Source organism: Mobula birostris, chromosome 3 (assembly GCF_030028105.1).
Source record: "Mobula birostris isolate sMobBir1 chromosome 3, sMobBir1.hap1, whole genome shotgun sequence".
Taxonomy (NCBI): Eukaryota; Metazoa; Chordata; class Chondrichthyes; order Myliobatiformes; family Myliobatidae; genus Mobula; species Mobula birostris.
In genome coordinates this window covers 218143045-218161282 of record NC_092372.1, presented here as the reverse complement: position 1 = coordinate 218161282, position 18238 = coordinate 218143045, and the positions used below count along the sequence as shown (strand labels likewise).

Sequence of the window (18238 nt, the reverse complement as noted above, 5' to 3'; positions counted from 1 at the left end):
TAATTGTTACATATATGTAATGCCCTGGTTACGATTCCTACTGCTATGCTGTGAGGTTGTTTATTTTAGCAGTTTTCTGTAAAAGCAGAGTGTCATGCTGGAAAGAGTGTTTTGGCTTCGGCTAAAGATAGGGAGCCACGTTATCCAATTTAGGAAGGTGTGTCACCCAATCAGGATTGTGGGATGTGAGAAAAAGGTCTAGAGAGCTGTGGAGAAAAGTTTCCTGAAAGGCAGTAGCCGAGTTTGCGGTTTTTTGGCAGGAGCTGTGGAGCAGGGCACAAGGGAAGATGTCACAGAATACCGTTGGAAGGAGAGTCCCCGTTGCAATAAGTGCTTTGTGCAGATGAATGGCTCCGAGGAAAAAGGGCCAATATGCCTGTGAGAGAGCCAGTTTGTTCATGATAGTCTTTAGGGGAATTTTGGAATGTGCCAGGTGCTTTCACGCTGACCGTGGGTCCAGCATATGAGAAAAGAGGTACACCCCCAACTACTTCAGAATGAGCTCCACCATTTTTTAGATTAGATTAGATTAGATTTAACTTTATGGTCATTGTGCAGATACAAAGCCAATGAAATGCAATTAGCATCTGACCAGAAGTGCAAAACAATAGGGTTATTTACAAAATAACTGCGAATAAAAAGTAAGTGCTACAGCATACAAATATAAAATTAATGAGACAGTCCGATATGAGTGCAATACTGCTTAGTGCTGTGATGTGAGGTTCAGCAGGGTCACAGCCTCAGGGAAGAAGCTCTTCCTGTGCCTGCTGGTGCGGGAGCGGAGGCTCCTGTAGTGCCTACTGGATAGGAGGAGAGTAAAACGTCCATGGTTAGGGTAAGGTACATCCTTGATAATGCTTTTCGCCCTCAATGTTCTCAATGGTGGGCAATTGGGTGTGGATAATCCACTGGACAGTTTTCACCACCCACTGGAGTGCTTCTCCGCAGGAAATAAAGGTGCTGTTGCGCCTTTTTGATCAGGATGAAGTTCAGGGACCAGGTGAGATCATCGGAAATGTGGACATCAAGGAATTTGAAGCTTGATACACGCTCCACTACAGCTCTGTTGATGTAGATGGGGACATGAGTGTGGCTCCTAGTATGCCTGAATTTATGTACATATTGGACTGGTTAAATTGCAATGGGCCCTTTTATTTTTCTTTTCTTCCTGTAACTGTTCGTTAAAGTTGAAAATTTGGTAAATATACTTTTTTTTAATAATCTTATGCAGGTGTTCGATCTGTCATTTCTGGGCTACCGATAATTCTGTATGGGCAGTATTTACACAGCATTCGCTCAAATCCTTTAATCGGAACATCACGGCCTTCCTGTTTAGTTGAACTCCATACCAACCCTAGATGGATATTGCTTATGAAAGGTGGCCTTGTCACTGCTAAGTTACATTGCTGTTAGTGGAGCCAAGTTAGTGTATGAGCGCCGGTGAGAGGGTTACGTATATAAACATATACGTATATAGTTGGTGCTGAAACTTGATTGGACAATTATAGAGCTGATTTTAGTACTGCTAGATGTAAACTATTAGATCCTTGACAAAAATCAGTTTACAAATTATATTGTAGTTATTCTTGAGGATATAAAGCTAATTCAGACTTTCATTCCAGGAGAAACAGAAACTTCAGGAATCAAGTACAATTAATATGAAGAGACTGAAATTCTTTTTATCCAGGGACAAGTGGCAGGTAGGAAGACTTTTGCCATAGTGATGCCTCCCCTGACAGTCATGTTTGAAAGTACAGACTGTTTCAAAGGAGCACCTAACATAAGCCAGCCTGCTTTTCCTTTCATTTATTTAGGGTTAGCCTTTTTGGTGAGTTAGGACACTGAATGCAGAGGTCTATTTTGCTATTCATAATAGAAATTCCAGCATGAAAAAATTCTAAATAATTTATTATCAAAGAATGTATATGTTATCTTGAGATTCATTTCCTTGCAGGCATTTACAGAAAAAAAAGGAAATACAGCAGACTTTTATGAAAAATTATACATAAACATGGACAGATGGTGGCATCAATCTGCAGCATGTAACTTTCTTTCATGCTGTACTTTCTTTTTCATTGATCCTGTTTTATAATTAATATTCTGTAGATTTGCTGAGTATGCCCACAGGAAAAAGAATCTCAGGGTTGTATGTGGTGATATGTATGTACTCTGATAATAAATTTTACTCCAAACTTTGAACGTGCTTACTGATGAATCGCTGCTATTCTCGCAGTACTGGACCATAGAAACTTCCACAATGTCTCATGCTGACTATGATGCCCATTTAAACTAATTCCATCTGCCTACTCATAGAAAAATACAACACAGGAACCTGCCCTTCAGCACACCATATCTGTGTCAACTGTGACGTCAGTCGAATTAAACCCATTTGCCTTTATTCATGCCTGTTTGTCTGCCTGTCCAAGTGTGTCTTACCCACGGCTATTGTAACTGCTTCCACCACCTGTCCTGGCCCCTACAACTCTCTATGTAAAATTAAACTTCCCTTGTAAATCTCCTTTATCTTTCTCACTGTCACCTTATAAAGTTTTGCCCTCAAGTATTTGACATTTACACCCTGGATAAAAATAGACCATTTACCTTGTCTATGCCTCACACAATTTTTACTTACTGAGGGGTTGTCTTCCAGTCTCCAATGTTACAGAGAATATATAAAACAGGCAGTTTTTTCTTCAAAACTGTTCTTAAGAAAACAGGTTATTAAACTGTTTTCAACAATCTTTATCACCTTTGTATTATTTTCAGCGTTCCCTTATGTGTTACAAATCAATACTTTTAATGAGGTCCATTCCTCAACTTCTGGAAGAGTCATCTGAAAGCCATTCTCTTGGTATGCCTCGACACTTGTTCAAGCAAAGCAATTCATCAGCATCCAGTGCCTCCTCTTCTGATATAGAAGATTATACCCAGCAGACAAGTACTTCAGATATCAGTCAGATATTGTCCAATCAATATTTTACAGATGATGCTGACCATTGTGAAACCCAAGGGGCAGTTTCTTTCGTATCAGACATTTTGGATGCAGCTGTCAGAGAGAACATGAAATGTAATTCAGTGCTAACTGGAAGCATTGCTGTGGAGAAACAAGCAATATATGATGAGGATGATGTGAAAGCCCAGTGTAACCCTCCTGAAAAATGTGAAGACCTGAGTTTAAGTGCTAACAGAACGAAACATTCTCTTGCAGAAGCAGCCACTGTAGAGACATCAGACTGTTCAAGAATAGAAGTGAAAGCAACTCATAAATTAACACAAGCCATTTCAATTGACAGTGTCCTCACTCCTCAAGCATTAAAAATGGACAGCTTACCACATTCAAACTCCAAACCACCATTCAAACTTTTGCCAAAGCCTAGTCTTATCAAAAGCTCTTTCTATGGCGATGCCCTGGAGAACAGAAATCTTCCCAGTGAGGATGCTCAATATACAACAAATCTTGAAAGAACAAGGAAGCACCTTATACAGCCAGGTTACACAAAGGGAGGGATAAGTGAACTATGCCAACCACTGTTGGATTGCCTTCAGATGACTCCACAGGAAAAAGCAGTTAATGACAAAAGATTTGAAGAAACCTCAAGCCACATTTCACAAAGACTGTATAAATCAGCTTCTTGTGATATTGAGGATAAAGTGGCTTATGGACCCAAGAAGAATTTAAGGAAAACCAAGTCATTGGATGAATTTGAAACCAAGACTGTGTTTCAGACTGTAAAAGGGTCTGCAAGTGAATTAATACATCCATGCTTCCAGCATTCAGATCTGTATTCCAATACAAAAGCTATTGGTAAGCCTGTGATAACCTTGTCTACTTCTGTGAGTGGACAAGTATCAGATTGGCAAAAGACAACACTAAGTGACACAATGTGCTCATCTGAAGGAGTCACTTGCTTTACAGGTGTTTTACAATGTCCCACCAAATATGCTCACACTGAGACAGACCAGTCTTTGCATACTGATGTACCTTTGGAGTCTCTGGAAAAAGAACAGAGTATGGACTCGGAAAAGAAAACCCGTGTTACTGACAACAAAGAATACAATGCAGAGGTGAACTCTAGTGTAGTTACTTCCCTCCAGCATTCAATAGATTTGCAAAACAAGGATCATGAATCTTCACAATCATTTGAAGATGCAGAGAGCTCATCTCACTTTCGACTTCCAGAAATGGAGTCAAACTCAGAGAAGAACCAGAATGATCAAAAGCCTATAAATTCACATTCAAACATGTCAGAAATCAGATCTTTTGACATTAAAGGCTGTACAGATTCAGAGTTGCAGAATGACGTCTCCACTTCTACTGCCTCAGTTGTCACATGTGAACCACAGACCCAGAGTTCAAGTGAGAATGTTTGCACTGATGCAATGAAACCAGATGCAGATTACTTTGACCTGTCAGAACCGTACAGCTATAAACTCCATGATGATCCAGGACCTTCGGTTTTGACTCAAGAGTTTAAAGACAAAAGTACATCACAAACTAAATCCTTGCCTGAGCAGTGCACATTCGAAGAACGGATTGCTTTAAGGCAAACAGATGCCAACAAGGGCAATACTTCACGGCGAAAGTCAGATCGGAGATCAACAACCTCATATGAATTATTATGCAATGAGATTGAACCTGTAAGTGAGTACTTGTTGGATGTGACTGGAACTGAATGGGAATCAGAACTGTTGGAATTACTTAATGGTAGTGATGAGGATGAGATCATGTCCAATATTGAAGAAGGAACATCAAAAGGCACAAGAAAATCTAAGAGAACTTCACTGGAAAGTAAACTATATCAAAGTTTTGAAAGTCTAAGAAAAGCTTTCAAAAGTGAAAAAGAAGGAAGAGCTCCAATTTCTTCAAGTGAAATGAGCCTGATTGTTGGTGAAGACTACAATGAATCAGGTTTGAAGTCTACTTCAAAAACATCTGGCAGGTCTGGTCTTTTCAGATTATTCAGTAGGTCTGCTTCAGTGTATTGGGATAAAGATTTTCATGATGGAGATGAAGAAAGAAGTCGATCTTCTTTATCTGCATTTCTAGAGAGAGGAAAGAGTCAGACATTGCCTGCTCGTTTCTCCTGGCAATCTTTGAAAAGCAAGGATTCAGCAGAGAAGCCTGAACTGAGAAGGAAAAAACAACAGTTAAGCAAGATCCGGAGAAGTGCAAGCCAATCTAGAATGGAGTCAGCTGGCAGCCAGTACATGGAAATTATGAAAGCACCATTAATACCATCCTTAACAACACATAACAAAGGTGAGTACAAAAATATGAGATGTAAAAGTTACTTGGTTTGGAAGTTTTTAAGTGCTTTGTGATTCTGTTCTATTTTGCATTTAGTGAATCGCAAGTTATGAAATTAAAGTCTTGTGCCTAATGATTTATCCTATCATATTATCATGGGTTAATAAGTTGACAGATGATACAAAGGTTGGTGGCAATATGGACAGTGTAGAAGTTTGGCAGGATATAGAACAGTTGCAGATATTGGTGTAGAAAAGGCAGATGAAGTTTAATCAGGCCATGTGTGAAGTGCACTTTGGGAGAACAATCTCCAATTTTTAAGATAAAAGCAGAAAGTACTAGAAATACTCAAGTCAGGCATCATCTGTGAAAAGAGAAACAGTAAATGTTTCAGGTCCTAATGAAGGATTTTGACCCAAAATGTTGACCATCCCTTTACCTCCCAGATGCTCCTCGACCCTCTGAGTTCTTCCAGCAGTTTTTTTTTCACTCCAGATTCCACATCTGCAGTGTCTGCAACATTTCAGTTCAGTGGCCTGCTGTCAGGATGCATAATTAGAAACATCAGCTCTGTTTCTGCCTTCACAGATGTTGTATGACCTTTTGAGAATTTCCAGCATTTTATGTTCTGATTTCAGATTTATGAAATCTGCAGTCTTTTCTCTTTCAGAACTATTGGCTAGATTCCTATATAAACAGCAGAGAAAAAAGTTTAGAGATTGCACAGTACAACTCCAATTAAAGAAAAATACTGTATCCAGATATTTTACATTCAACTTTCCCCATTTAAAATGGTAGGAGAATTCTGTAATAATCACATACTTACGTCGGATCAAATGCTTTCACTTGGTAGCAATTAGAGTAATGTCAAGTATTCCATCATGCTTTGGGAGGAAGAAATGTTGATCAGGAAGAAGCATTGGCAACCACAAAACAAAGGGACACAATGAAGGAAATACAGGTAATGGACCTGGTCAGTTTCTAGTTAGAACAGGGTCGAGAGAGCTTTACAACCCTGTGGATTGTTCCATTGTAAGTGTAACGTGCTGTAAGGTTTCACTGCTAATGTAATGGCTGTTTCCCCAAGACGAACAGGAGCTGGGCGAGCCCGGGGGTTACATCAACATCCCACTATGAGCTATCTGGAAGGCAGGTCAAGCAGCTAGGTGTAGTTGGGATCTGACATCCTGTGGAAAAGGAAATTGGGCAGATTGCAGGTCTTGAATAAAAAATGGTTAAAATGATTGTAGGGCGGCACCAGCAGCAGTTTGAAGAAGTTAAGGAAACTCATGCTCATATGGATAAGGGTCAGAATTAAGGATCCGTAAAGCAATAGAGAACAAAGCAATGTCTGGAGGTATGTGAAAAAAAGGTATCAAAAGTCGCCTTATAAGATAACCAGCAGCAGTGACTCCAGAGCACAACTACTGAAAAAGATTCATAGTCGGGGACTCAGAAAACAACTCACCAAGATCGAACCTCGGCCGGGTTCATCAAGAACGGGTAATATTTGAATGCAAGTAGCAAATCTTGGAAGTTATGATGGTAAACTAAAGAGTTGAGCAAGTACCTAAAACTGTTGTGAAACTAAAGAGTTAAAGAACCAATGTGGTAAAGCAAACAACAGGAATTCTGCAGATGCTGGAAGTTCAAGCAACACACATCAAAGTTGCTGGTGAACACAGCAGGCCAGGCAGCATCTGTAGGAAGAGGTGCAGTCGACGTTTCAGACCGAGACCCTTCGTCAGGACTAACTGAAGGAAGAGTGAGTAAGGGATTTGAAAGTTGGAGGGGGAGGGGGAGATCCAAAATGATAGGAGAAGACAGGAGGGGGAGGGATAGAGCCAAGAGCTGGACAGGTGATTGGCAAAAGGGATACGAGAGATTCATGGGACAGGAGGTCCGGGAAGAAAGACGGGGGGGGAGGGGGGACCCAGAGGATGGGCAAGAGGTATATTCAGAGGGACTGAGGGAGAAAAAGGAGAGTGAGAGAAAGAATGTGTGCATAAAAATAAGTAACAGATGGGGTACGAGGGGGAGGTGGGGCCTTAGCGGAAGTTAGAGAAGTCAATGTTCATGCCATCAGGTTGGAGGCTACCCAGATGGGATATAAGGTGTCGTTCCTCCAACCTGAGTGTGGCTTCATCTTTACAGTAGAGGAGGCCGTGGATAGACATGTCAGAATGGGAATGGGATGTGGAATTAAAATGTGTGGCCACTGGGAGATCCTGCTTTCTCTGGCGGACAGAGCGTAGATGTTCAGCAAAGCGGTCTCCCAGTCTGCGTCGGGTCTCGCCAATATATAAAAGGCCACATCGGGAGCACCGGACGCAGTATATCACCCCAGTCGACTCACAGGTGAAGTGTTGCCTCACCTGGAAGGACTGTTTGGAGCCCTGAATGGTGGTAGGGGAGGAGGTGTAAGGGCATGTGTAGCACTTGTTCCGCTTACACGGATAAGTGCCAGGAGGGAGATCAGTGGGGAGGGATGGGGGGGGCGAATGGACAAGGGAGTCGCGTAGGGAGCGATCCCTGTGGAAAGCAGAGAGATGGGAGAATAATATGTTGTTCTCCTGGTTCTCCGTAACTTCCGCCACCTCCAACGGGATCCCACCACTAAGCACATCTTTCCCTCCCCCCCTCTCTCTGCGTCCGGTGCTCCCGATGTCGCCTTTTATATATTGGCGAGACCCGACGCAGACTGGGAGACCGCTTTGCTGAACATCTACGCTCTGTCTGCCAGAGAAGGCAGGATCTCCCAGTGGCCACACATTTTAATTCCACATCCCATTCCCATTCTGACATGTCTATCCACAGCCTCCTCTACTGTAAAGATGAAGCCACACTCAGGTTGGAGGAACAACACCTTATATCCCGTCTGGGTAGCCTCCAACCTGATGGTATGAACATCGACTTCTCTAACTTCCGCTAAGGCCCCACCTCCGCCTCGTACCCCATCTGTTACTTATTTTTATGCACACATTCTTTCTCTCACTCTCCTTTTTCTCCCGCTGTCCCTCTGAATATACCTCTTGCCCATCCTCTGGGTCCCCCCCCACCCCCCTTGTCTTTCTTCCCGGACCTCCTGTCCCATGATCCTCTCATATCCCTTTTGCCAATCACCTGTCCAGCTCTTGGCTCTATCCCCCCCCCTCCTGTCTTCTCCTATCATTTTGGATCTCCCCCTCCCCCTCCAACTTTCAAATCCCTTACTCACTCTTCCTTCAGTTAGTCCTGACGAAGGGTCTCGGCCTGAAATGTCGACTGCACCTCTTCCTACAGATGCTGCCTGGCCTGCTGCGTTCACCAGCAACTTTGATGTGTGTTGCTATGTGGTAAAGCTTTGAGTTGCTTGAATCAATCGTGATTAGTAAATAAGTGAGGTAGTTGTCCATCGTATATGACGATAACAGGAAACCCATGCAGGAGAATTTTTAAAACCTGTTGCACTGAGGCAGTTCCACTCTGTTGACCTCAGAAGCCTGGATCCTTTGGTATGAATAAGTGTCACTACCTGGGGTCGGTCTTGGTTATAGTGGATGACCATGATATCTTCTGTGCCTTGTCATGCCCTTCGCTCTCCATGGAGCATTTGTCGTTCCGCTTTGCTGGCCGCTAGATCTCACTGTACATCTCATCCGCTGGAGCTGACTTCACATGCTAGGACAGACATGTCCCTGTCTCACTGGGATATGAGGCCTTTAGCCACCCTCACCTGGATTAGCCCTCCTGTAAAGCAGAGTACCGGGGTGTGGCCACTGTCTCAATCAAACAGCTACTTGAACCCACCCACAGGTGAGGGCTGAGTGTCCGGTAGGGAGCAAAGGTGAAACAAGCCCCTTCACCAGAGGTCCTACCCTTCCCAGGACACCTCAGTAAGGAAGTGTAGGTGTTAGGCAAAGGTATTGTGTGCTGCATTTAATTTGAAGCAACTTGCAAAACTGTAGGATATAATGTTAGAAAAGCAACACTGAGCAATGTAAACATTAAATTACAGCAGTAACTATGATACAAGATACAAAGATGATCAGAATTATTACCTGAGTAGAATACTGAAGATTAGTTGACCTAATGAAATAAAATTTGATTTATATTAATCATATTGTAATTTTGCACAGAAAAACAGCAAGTTAACGTGTCCACAGACATTGGTGACAATGCCACTGGTTCCCTGAAGATAAAATCCAGACTGTTTTCATTCAAGCTTCTAGGTTCAAAGTCAAAGGAGAAAGGTATTGTTGAGCAATATAAAATTCTGGTAGTTGTGTTTATTTTTACACAGACTAACACAAACCTAGTGGTGGACTAACTGAGCAATATTTTAGCTGCTAATTAGAAACTTGATTCAAATTGTTTTTTAATGTAAATAAGTGTTGTCATTCTTTTATTTTAGAAACTGAGCTTTAAAACCCATTTTTTGTTGAAGGCAGTTCATATGCAAGGATTATAAGATTAACAATGTAATAATTTTCTAAGTTCTTTATTTAGCTTAGAATGTTAACACATTACATAAAAATACAGGACATTTTGAGTTCATAAAGAAGTTATTTGTCATAAGCACATTCCTTTTATATTATGTCACTATCTAATCCCATCCAAAATTCTACTGAAACATACCTAGAGTCATAGAATAGTACACCACAAAAGCAGGTTCTTTAGCCCATCTAGACCATGCCAAACCATTTAAATTACCTACTCCCATTGACCTGCACTGGAACCATAACCCTCCATACTCCTCCCATCCATGTACCTATCCAAACTTCTCATAAATATTGAAGTTGAGCTCGCATGCACTACTTGTGCTGGCAGCTCATTTCGCACTCTTAAAACCCTCTAAGTTTCCCCTCATGTTCCCCTTAAACTTCTCACCTTTCCCCTTTAACCCATGACCTCTTGTTGTAGTCCCACCCAGTCTCAGTGCTTGCATTTACCCTATCTGTACCCCTCATAATTTTGTATACCTCTATCAAATTTCCCCTTAATCTTCCGTGCTCCAAGGAATAAATTCCTAACCTATTCAATCCTTTCTTAAAACTCGGGTCCTCCAGACCCGGCAACATCCTTGTAAGTTTTCTCCGTATTCTAGCTATTTTGAAACCATTTATTCTGACCATCCATAATTGTTTTTCCTTGATGTTTCTTTTTCTGAGTGAATGAGTTACGGCAGAATTTCCCTACTTAAATACACCTGTATCCTATTGCTGGAGAGACATTGGTCTCTAATCTAAGATCAAGTGTATCACTTTAGACAATATTAAAACTCCAATTTTGTCAATTTTTATAACCCTAATCAATCTTTGGTTTTTATAACTTACTTTTGAATGGTCAAAGCAGAAAAGAGATCTTCTAATCTTAACCTCACCAATCTAGGACACCCACCTTGCAGCTGCCTCTAATTGACATGTTGTATTATTTCTTAGTGCCCCAGTATTTGAACTCTTTAGTGTGACGGTTTGTGGATATCATTCTTTTCCTAATCGTAAAACATCATGAGGCAGTTTTCTGTTTTGCAGCACCATTATTTTTTGAAGAGCTCCAAAACCAGTCAGTAGTCTTGAGTCAATGTGTGACCCTGACCTGCAGAGCATCAGGTTATCCAAACCCTAAAATCCTCTGGTTCAAAGGTAAGAACTGCTTTATGTTGCACTTTTCATTGCTGATCCAGAAATCAATACACAATGGTTTAGTTTATCAATACAGCAAAGTTCAAGAGCCGTTTTACATTCATGCACAGAACAGGCCCTTTGGCCTATCTTGTCCATTCTAACCTGATCTTCCAATTCCCATCTACCTGCACCCAGGGCTTCTCCCTCCAAACCCCCTGCCCTCTCTCTTGACTAAGAGGTCTTGGTTATTCAGTACACACTTTGCTGACATTCAGTATTCTGATTAAGCGGTGATCTTTGTTGACCTCAGTACTTGAAAGTAATCAGGGCAGAGTGGTCCTTCTAGATGCTCTCCAGCTGTGTGTATGAAGACTGCAAAGGCCAAACTAGGCTACAAGAGGAACACAAAAAAAAGAGGAGCAGGAGAAGGCTACACAGGTCTTCAGATCTTCCCCACCACTCAATATGAATATTATGCTGCCCTCAACTCACATTTGTGGCAGTTCCCCATAACCCATAGTTGCTTGATCTTTCAAATATTTATCTATCTCCACCTTAAATATATTTAATGATTTGGCTTCCATCACATAGAGATTCAAAGTTCAAATTAAGTTTATTATCAAAGTACATATATGTCACTATATACAACTCTTAGATTTATTTCCTTGTGGGCATACTCATAACCAGAACTGAATCAATGAAAGACTGCCCAGTAGGGCTTCAACTAGACTGCAGAAGACAACAAACTATGCAAACACAAGAAGAAGAAGAAATAACATAATAATAAATAAATATCGAGAAGATGGAATAAAGAATCCTTGGAAGTGAGTCCATTAGTTTTGGGAACATTTCAGTGATGGGGCAAGTGAAGTTATTCCCTTTGGTTCAAGAGCCTGATGAATAAGGGTAATAACTGTTTCTGAACCTGGTGGTGTGAGTCCTGAGGCTCTTGTACCTTTTTCTTGATGAAAGCAACGAGAAGAGAGCATGACCTGGGTGGTGGAGGTTCTTGATGATGGATGCTGATTCCCTGCAACAGCGTTTCATGTAGATGTGCTCAGTGACTGGGAGGGCTTTCCCCATGATGGACTGGGCCATATGCACAACTTATTGTAGGATTTTCCGTACCGGGCAGTGATGCAGTCAGTCAACATACAACACAACACAACTATAGAAGAGTATCTACTGCTATCTGAGAAAAGAAGTTTCTATGCACTTCAGATTTAAATGACCGGCCCCTTATTTTGTAGCCATGTCCTCTTATATGTTACTCTTCCACTAATGGAATCATCACAACATCTACCCTGTCGATCCCCCTTAGAATATTATATGTTTGAACAAAGTCACCTCCCAATTTTCTATACTCCGAAAAATACAAACCCAAACTGTCTAGACTCTTTTAGTAAGACAGCCATCTTATCTCCATCATCTCGTAGTTAATGATCTACACTTCCAGAACAGTCTCCTTATTTGATAATGAGCAATGCACACAAAATGCTGGAGAAACCAGACTGGGGAATGGAAAATGAAAGAACAGTAAGGGGGAAGAAAGTTAGAGAAATCAATGTACATGCTCTCAGGTTGGAGACCACCTAGATGGAACATGAGTTGTTGCTCCTCCAACCTGAGTGTAGTCTCATTGTAGCATAGAGGAGACCATGGGCGGACACATCAGAATGAGAAGTCAAATTGAAGTGGTTCCGTTATGCTGGTTTACCAAAAAGTCAATGTTTCAGAAGAATCCTTCAGTCTTGGCCTGAAATGCTGACTGTTTATTCCTTTCCATAGATGCTGCCTGACCGGCTGAGTTCTTCCAGCACGTTGTATGTGTTTCTCCGGATTTCCAGCATTTAGAGAATCTTATGTGTTAATGTTTAAGAAGAACCTGGTGAAAAAGAAGAAAAATTATCTTAACATATTTTAAAAATCATTGTTATTAATCCAGCCTTGCACTCCTCCTTTTGAATTCCTCCATAGTTTTTGGGCTGTTTCAAGCTATTATATTGACTTATTCTGAGGATAATTTCCTTTCATTTGTAGATCATTTATTCCCAGTCAGCATAATCAAAGTTTCTCCTCTTATTAAGAAAAAATGTTATCTGAAATTGAAGTGTGCACTCTTGGTCTTTTTTCAATTTAATTCATTTTTCATATAGGTCCTCTGCTTAACAGAACAGCCCTACTATTTGAAAAATTTACCATTTGCTAAATTGAAGGATACCGCTTCAGATGTACAGTATTTCAATTTAAAACTACAGACAAAAGAAATTTTCACATCTATCACCTTACCGACCTAGTACTCGTTTTGTTCATGATTTATGGTTTACTTTTCTTATAGATAACCAAGTGATGCATCGCAGTGACCAAATATTGTTATCAACCACAAGCACCAAATGCCAGCTTTTAACTATTCTAAATGTAGCTGAGGAGGATCTTGGTTGTTATAAATGTGTGGCTGAAAATCACCTGGGCAAAGCTTCAACTTGCTGCTTACTGAACCTTGCAGGTAACTTAATTTTCTGTAGGTTGGACTATGACTGATTTTGGTAAGCTCTGGTCAAGATGCTCAGTGTTTTGTGAACAGTTTACCCAATAACCAGATCAGAATCATATTTATTATTACTGACAAAGGTTATGAAATTTGTTTTGCGGTAGCAGTGCAGTGCAATACACAAAAAATACTCTAAATTACAACATGACATATATTTTAAAAACAGATAAATAGGTGTGTAAAAAGAGGGCAAAAATAGTGAGGTAGTGTTCGTAGGTTCATTTTCCTATCAGAGATCTGATGGCTGAGGGGAAGAAGCTGTTCCTAAAACATTCAGGTGTGTCTTTGGGTTCCAGTGCCTCATCCCTGATGGTAGCAATGAGAAGAGAACATGGCCTGAGTGGTGGGGATCCTTAAAGATGGATGCCACTTTTTGAAGATGTCCTCGATGGTTGGGAGGCTATTGCCTATGATGAAACTGGCTGAGTCTGCAACTTTCTGCAGCTTTTTCTGATCCTGTGTAGATGCCACTTCATACCAAACTGTGATACAATTTTTTTGAATGCTGTCCACAGTAATCTGTAGAAATTTGCTTGTGTCTTTGGTGACATACCAAAAATCCTCAAACTCCTAAGAAATATAGCTGCTGGCATGCTTTCTTCATAATTGCATCAATTTGTTGGGCCTAGTATATATCTTCTGAGATGTTGACACCCAGGAACTCACCCTTCCCACTGCTCTCCCTCTGCTAAGGACTGGTGCGTGTTACCTTAACTTCCCTTTCCTGAAGTCCGCAATCAATTCCTTGGTCTTACTAATGTTGAGTGCAAGGTTGTTGTTATGACACCATTCAACTGGCTGATCTATCTCACTCCTGTAGGCCTCCTCGTTACCATCTGAAATGCTGCCAACCACAGTTGTCATTGGCAATTTTATAGATGGCATTTGTATTGTGCCTAGCCACACAGTCGTGGATGTAGAGAGAGTAGGACAATAGGCTAAGATAACATCCTAGCCTGGGCTAAGGTGAGGTGCGCCAGTGTTTACAATGAGCTGTAACCTTCGACCTGTGCTTAGAGCTAGGGGTGCAGGATGTACGGGGAATGAGCCAGCATTGCTACTCCTGATGGGACTTCAGGAGAGGAGGGAATAACCTGAAGAAAGAAATGGCTTACAAAATGGCTTTAGCCCTTTGATGATGCTCAGATTGTGTCCAATGTTATTTCATAGAAGAAGCAGTTTTTAAAAAAAAGGGTAAGTTCTCAGAAGTGTGCTTTCCCTCTGGCTAATCAGATATTATTTTCTTCATTATAGTTTTACCTTGTTGCCCCGATTCTCCTGAGGTACCACAAGTCTTTGAAGATGGTGCTTTAGTGATATGGAAACCACTTGTGAGCAATATGCCAATAACATACATAGTTCAGTGTCAGAAAAATGGTAAGTAGAGATTTATTCTGTTAGGAGAAAATATCCACATAATAGCACATAATTAATAAAAAGTGACAAACCCTATGATGTGATTTCTACAGTTAAAACTGTTTAGTCACTAAACTTAGCGAGAATTAACTGCAATATTAAGTACTTTAAGTGTGAATCCATTGCTGAATATTGAGATACTTTTTAAGGCTGTTTTAAGTTCTTTTGTGTTTGGAAGTTTAAATTTTCTCTTGTAGCACACATGACAGATTCATATAAAATTCCATTCCACACTGTTTCAACATGCTAGCATAATTTTATTGCATTGCGTTAGTTGAAAATCCAAAGACAAATATCCAAAGGAACTGAAGGGTAGCACGATGATGCAGCGAGTAGAGCCGCTCTTTCACATTGGTTAGAGACCCAGCTTCAGTTCTGACCTCAGATGCTATTTTGTGGAGTTGAACTTTTCCTTGTGATAGCGTGGATTTATTCTGGGTAATCCACTTCAGAATCAGGTTTAATATCACTGGCATATGTCATAAAATTTGTTGTTTTGTAGCTGCAGTACATTGCAATACATAGTATCAAAAACTATAAATTACCGTAAGTATATATAAAAAATTAAATATAACAAGTAATGCAAAAAGTGAGGGAAAAATACTGGGGAAGTATTAATGGATTCATTATTGATTCAGAAATCTGATGATGGAGAGGAAGAAGCTGTTCCTGAAATGTTGAGTATGTGTCTTCAGGTTCCTGCATCTCCTTCTTGATTGTAGCAATGAGAAGGGGGTTCTTAATGGATGCCCCCTTTTTTGAGACATTGCCTTTTGAAAGTGTCCTGGATGCTGGAAAGGCTAGTGCCCATGATGGAACCGGCTAAGTGTACAACTTTCTGCAGCTTTTTCGGATCCTGTACGGTGGCCCCTCCATACCAGACAATAATTCACCCATTTAGAATGCTCCCCACACAACAGCTGTAGAAATTTGCTTTTGTGACATTCCAATTCTCCTCAAACTCCAAATGAAATACTGCAGTCGACAATCGGTTCCTTGAGCTTACTAATTTGAGTGCAAGGTTGTTGCTGCGATACCACTCAACTGGCTGATCTATCTCACTCCTGTACACTCCTCGTTACCATCTGAAATTCTGCCAACAGTAGTTGTGTCATCGGCAAATTTATAGATGGCAATGAGCTGTGCATAGCCACACAGTCATGAGTGTAGAGAGAATAGAGCAGTAGGCTAAGCACTCATCCTTAAGGTGCCCCAGTGCTGATTGTCAGCGAGGAGGATATGTTATTTCTGATCTGCGATATCTCACATCCCAGTAACGGGTGGGTTTGTAGTTTAATTGGCCACTGTAAATTGTCCCTAGAATTTTGTGGATTTTTTATGAGAATTTGGGAAAATTAAAACATAGTGTAATTGTGCAGTTGATGATTGTCGTGAGTTCAGTAGGCAAAGAGCCTGAGTGTACATTCTTCCCATGACCATGTAGATCTCCTTTAGGTTCTCTTGTTTCCTCCCACATTCCAAAGATGTACAATGCCTATAACAAGTATTCATCCCCCTTGGAAGATTTCATGTTTTATTGTTTTACAACATTGAACCACAGTGGATGGAATTTGGCTTTTTTTTGACACTAATCAACAGAAAAAGACTCTTTCATGTCACAGTGAAAACAGACCTCTACAAAGTGATCTAAATTAATTGCAAATATAGAACACAAAATCATTGATTGCATAAGTATTCGCTCTTTTATAGAACCTAGAATAGTACAGCACAGTACAGGCCCTTCGGCCCACAATGTTGTGCTAACCGTTAAACCCTGCCTCCTAAGTCAATATTTAATAGATGCACCTTTGGCAGGAATTACAGCCTTGAATCTGTGTGGGTAGGTCTCTAACAGCTTTACGCATCTGTGCATTACAATTTTCCCCCCTTTTTCTTAACAAAACTGCTCAATCTCTGACATTGCATGGGGATCATGAATGAACAGCTCTTTTCCAGTCCAGCCACAAGTTCTCAATTGGATTGTGGTCGAGACTCTGAGCTGGCCACTCCAGGACATTAACTTTGATGTTTTTAAGCCATTTCTGTATAGCTTTGACTTGGGGTCATTGATGTCATGGGCATTGCTGAGTCATGGCTGAAAGAAGGCCATAGTTGGGAGCTTAACATCAAAGGATATACTTTGTATCGAAAAGACAGACTGGAAGGCATGGGTGTGGTGTGGCTCTGCTGGTAAGAAATGGAATTACATCTTTAGAAAGAAGTGACATAGGATCAGAGAATGTTGAATTTTTATGGGTGGAGTTAAGAAATTGCAAGGGTAAAAAAAATCATTATGGGAATCTTATATAGGCCTCCAAGTAGTAGCCAAGATGTGGGGTTGAGATTGCAAAGGGAGCTGGAAAAGCTATGTAATAAGGGTAATGACACAATTGTAATGGGGGACTTCAGCATGCAAGGGGATTTGGAAAATCAGGTTGGTGTCAAATTGCAAGAATACCTACAATGGCTTTTTAGAGCAGCTTGTACTTGAGCCTACCAGGGGAAAAGCTATCTTCAATAGGGTGTTGTGTAATAACCCAGATTTTACGAAGGAGCTTAACATAAATGAACCACTAGGAGGCAGTGATCATAATATGACTGAATTCATACTGTAATTTGAGAGGGAGAAGCAGAACTCACATGTATTAGTATCACAATGAAATGAAGGGAATTACAGAGGCATGAGAGAGGAACTTGCCCAGGTGGATTGGAGGAGGATACTGGCAGGGATGATAGCAGAGCAGAAATGGCTGAAGTTTCTGGGAATAGTTCACAAGGTGCAGGATAGGTATGTCCCACAGAGGAAGAAGTTCTCAAATGGCAGGGATAGGCAACCGTGGCTGACAAGGGAAGTTAAGGACTGCATAAAAGCCAAGGAAAGGGCATATAAAGGAGCAAAAGTGAGTGGAAAGTTGGCTGATTGGAAAGCTTTTAAAATCCAAACAAAAGGCAACTAAAAAAGCAATAAGAGAAAAAATGAAATATGAGGGCAGACTAGCCCATAATATAAAGCAGGATACCAATTTTTTTTCAGTTATATAAAGAGTAAAAGAGAGGTGAGAGTTTATATTGTACCACTAGAAACTGATGTTGGTGAGGTTGTAATGGGGAACAAAGAAATGGCAGATGACTTAATGAGTACTTTGCATCTGTCTTCACTGTGGAAGACACTAGCAGTTTGCCAGAGGTCTATGAGTAGGAGTGAGTGCCATTGCTATTAAAAATGAAAAAGTGTTGGGCAAATTCAAAGGTCTTAAGGTGGATAAGTCGGATGGATGACATCCCAGAGTCCTGAGAGAGGTTGCTAAAGAGATAATGGATGCATTGGTCATGATCTTTCAAGAATCACTTGATTCTGGCATGGTCCCGGAGGGCTGAAGGATTGCAAATGTCACTCCACTTTTTAAGAAGGGAGGA

At 40.9% G+C, this 18238-nt stretch overlaps 1 protein-coding gene across 1 annotated transcript in view; it reads left to right on the top strand.

The window, feature by feature from the left end:
• Nucleotides 1–18238, top strand: part of obscnb (obscurin, cytoskeletal calmodulin and titin-interacting RhoGEF b) — a 598125-nt gene that overhangs the window by 548047 nt on the left and 31840 nt on the right. Inside the window, exons 127-132 of the mRNA XM_072254438.1 lie at nt 1623–1700; nt 2767–5260; nt 9367–9480; nt 10762–10872; nt 13193–13360; nt 14660–14782. Of these exons, the coding sequence (XP_072110539.1) occupies nt 1623–1700; nt 2767–5260; nt 9367–9480; nt 10762–10872; nt 13193–13360; nt 14660–14782 (3088 nt within the window). The remainder of the gene's footprint in view (nt 1–1622; nt 1701–2766; nt 5261–9366; nt 9481–10761; nt 10873–13192; nt 13361–14659; nt 14783–18238) is intronic.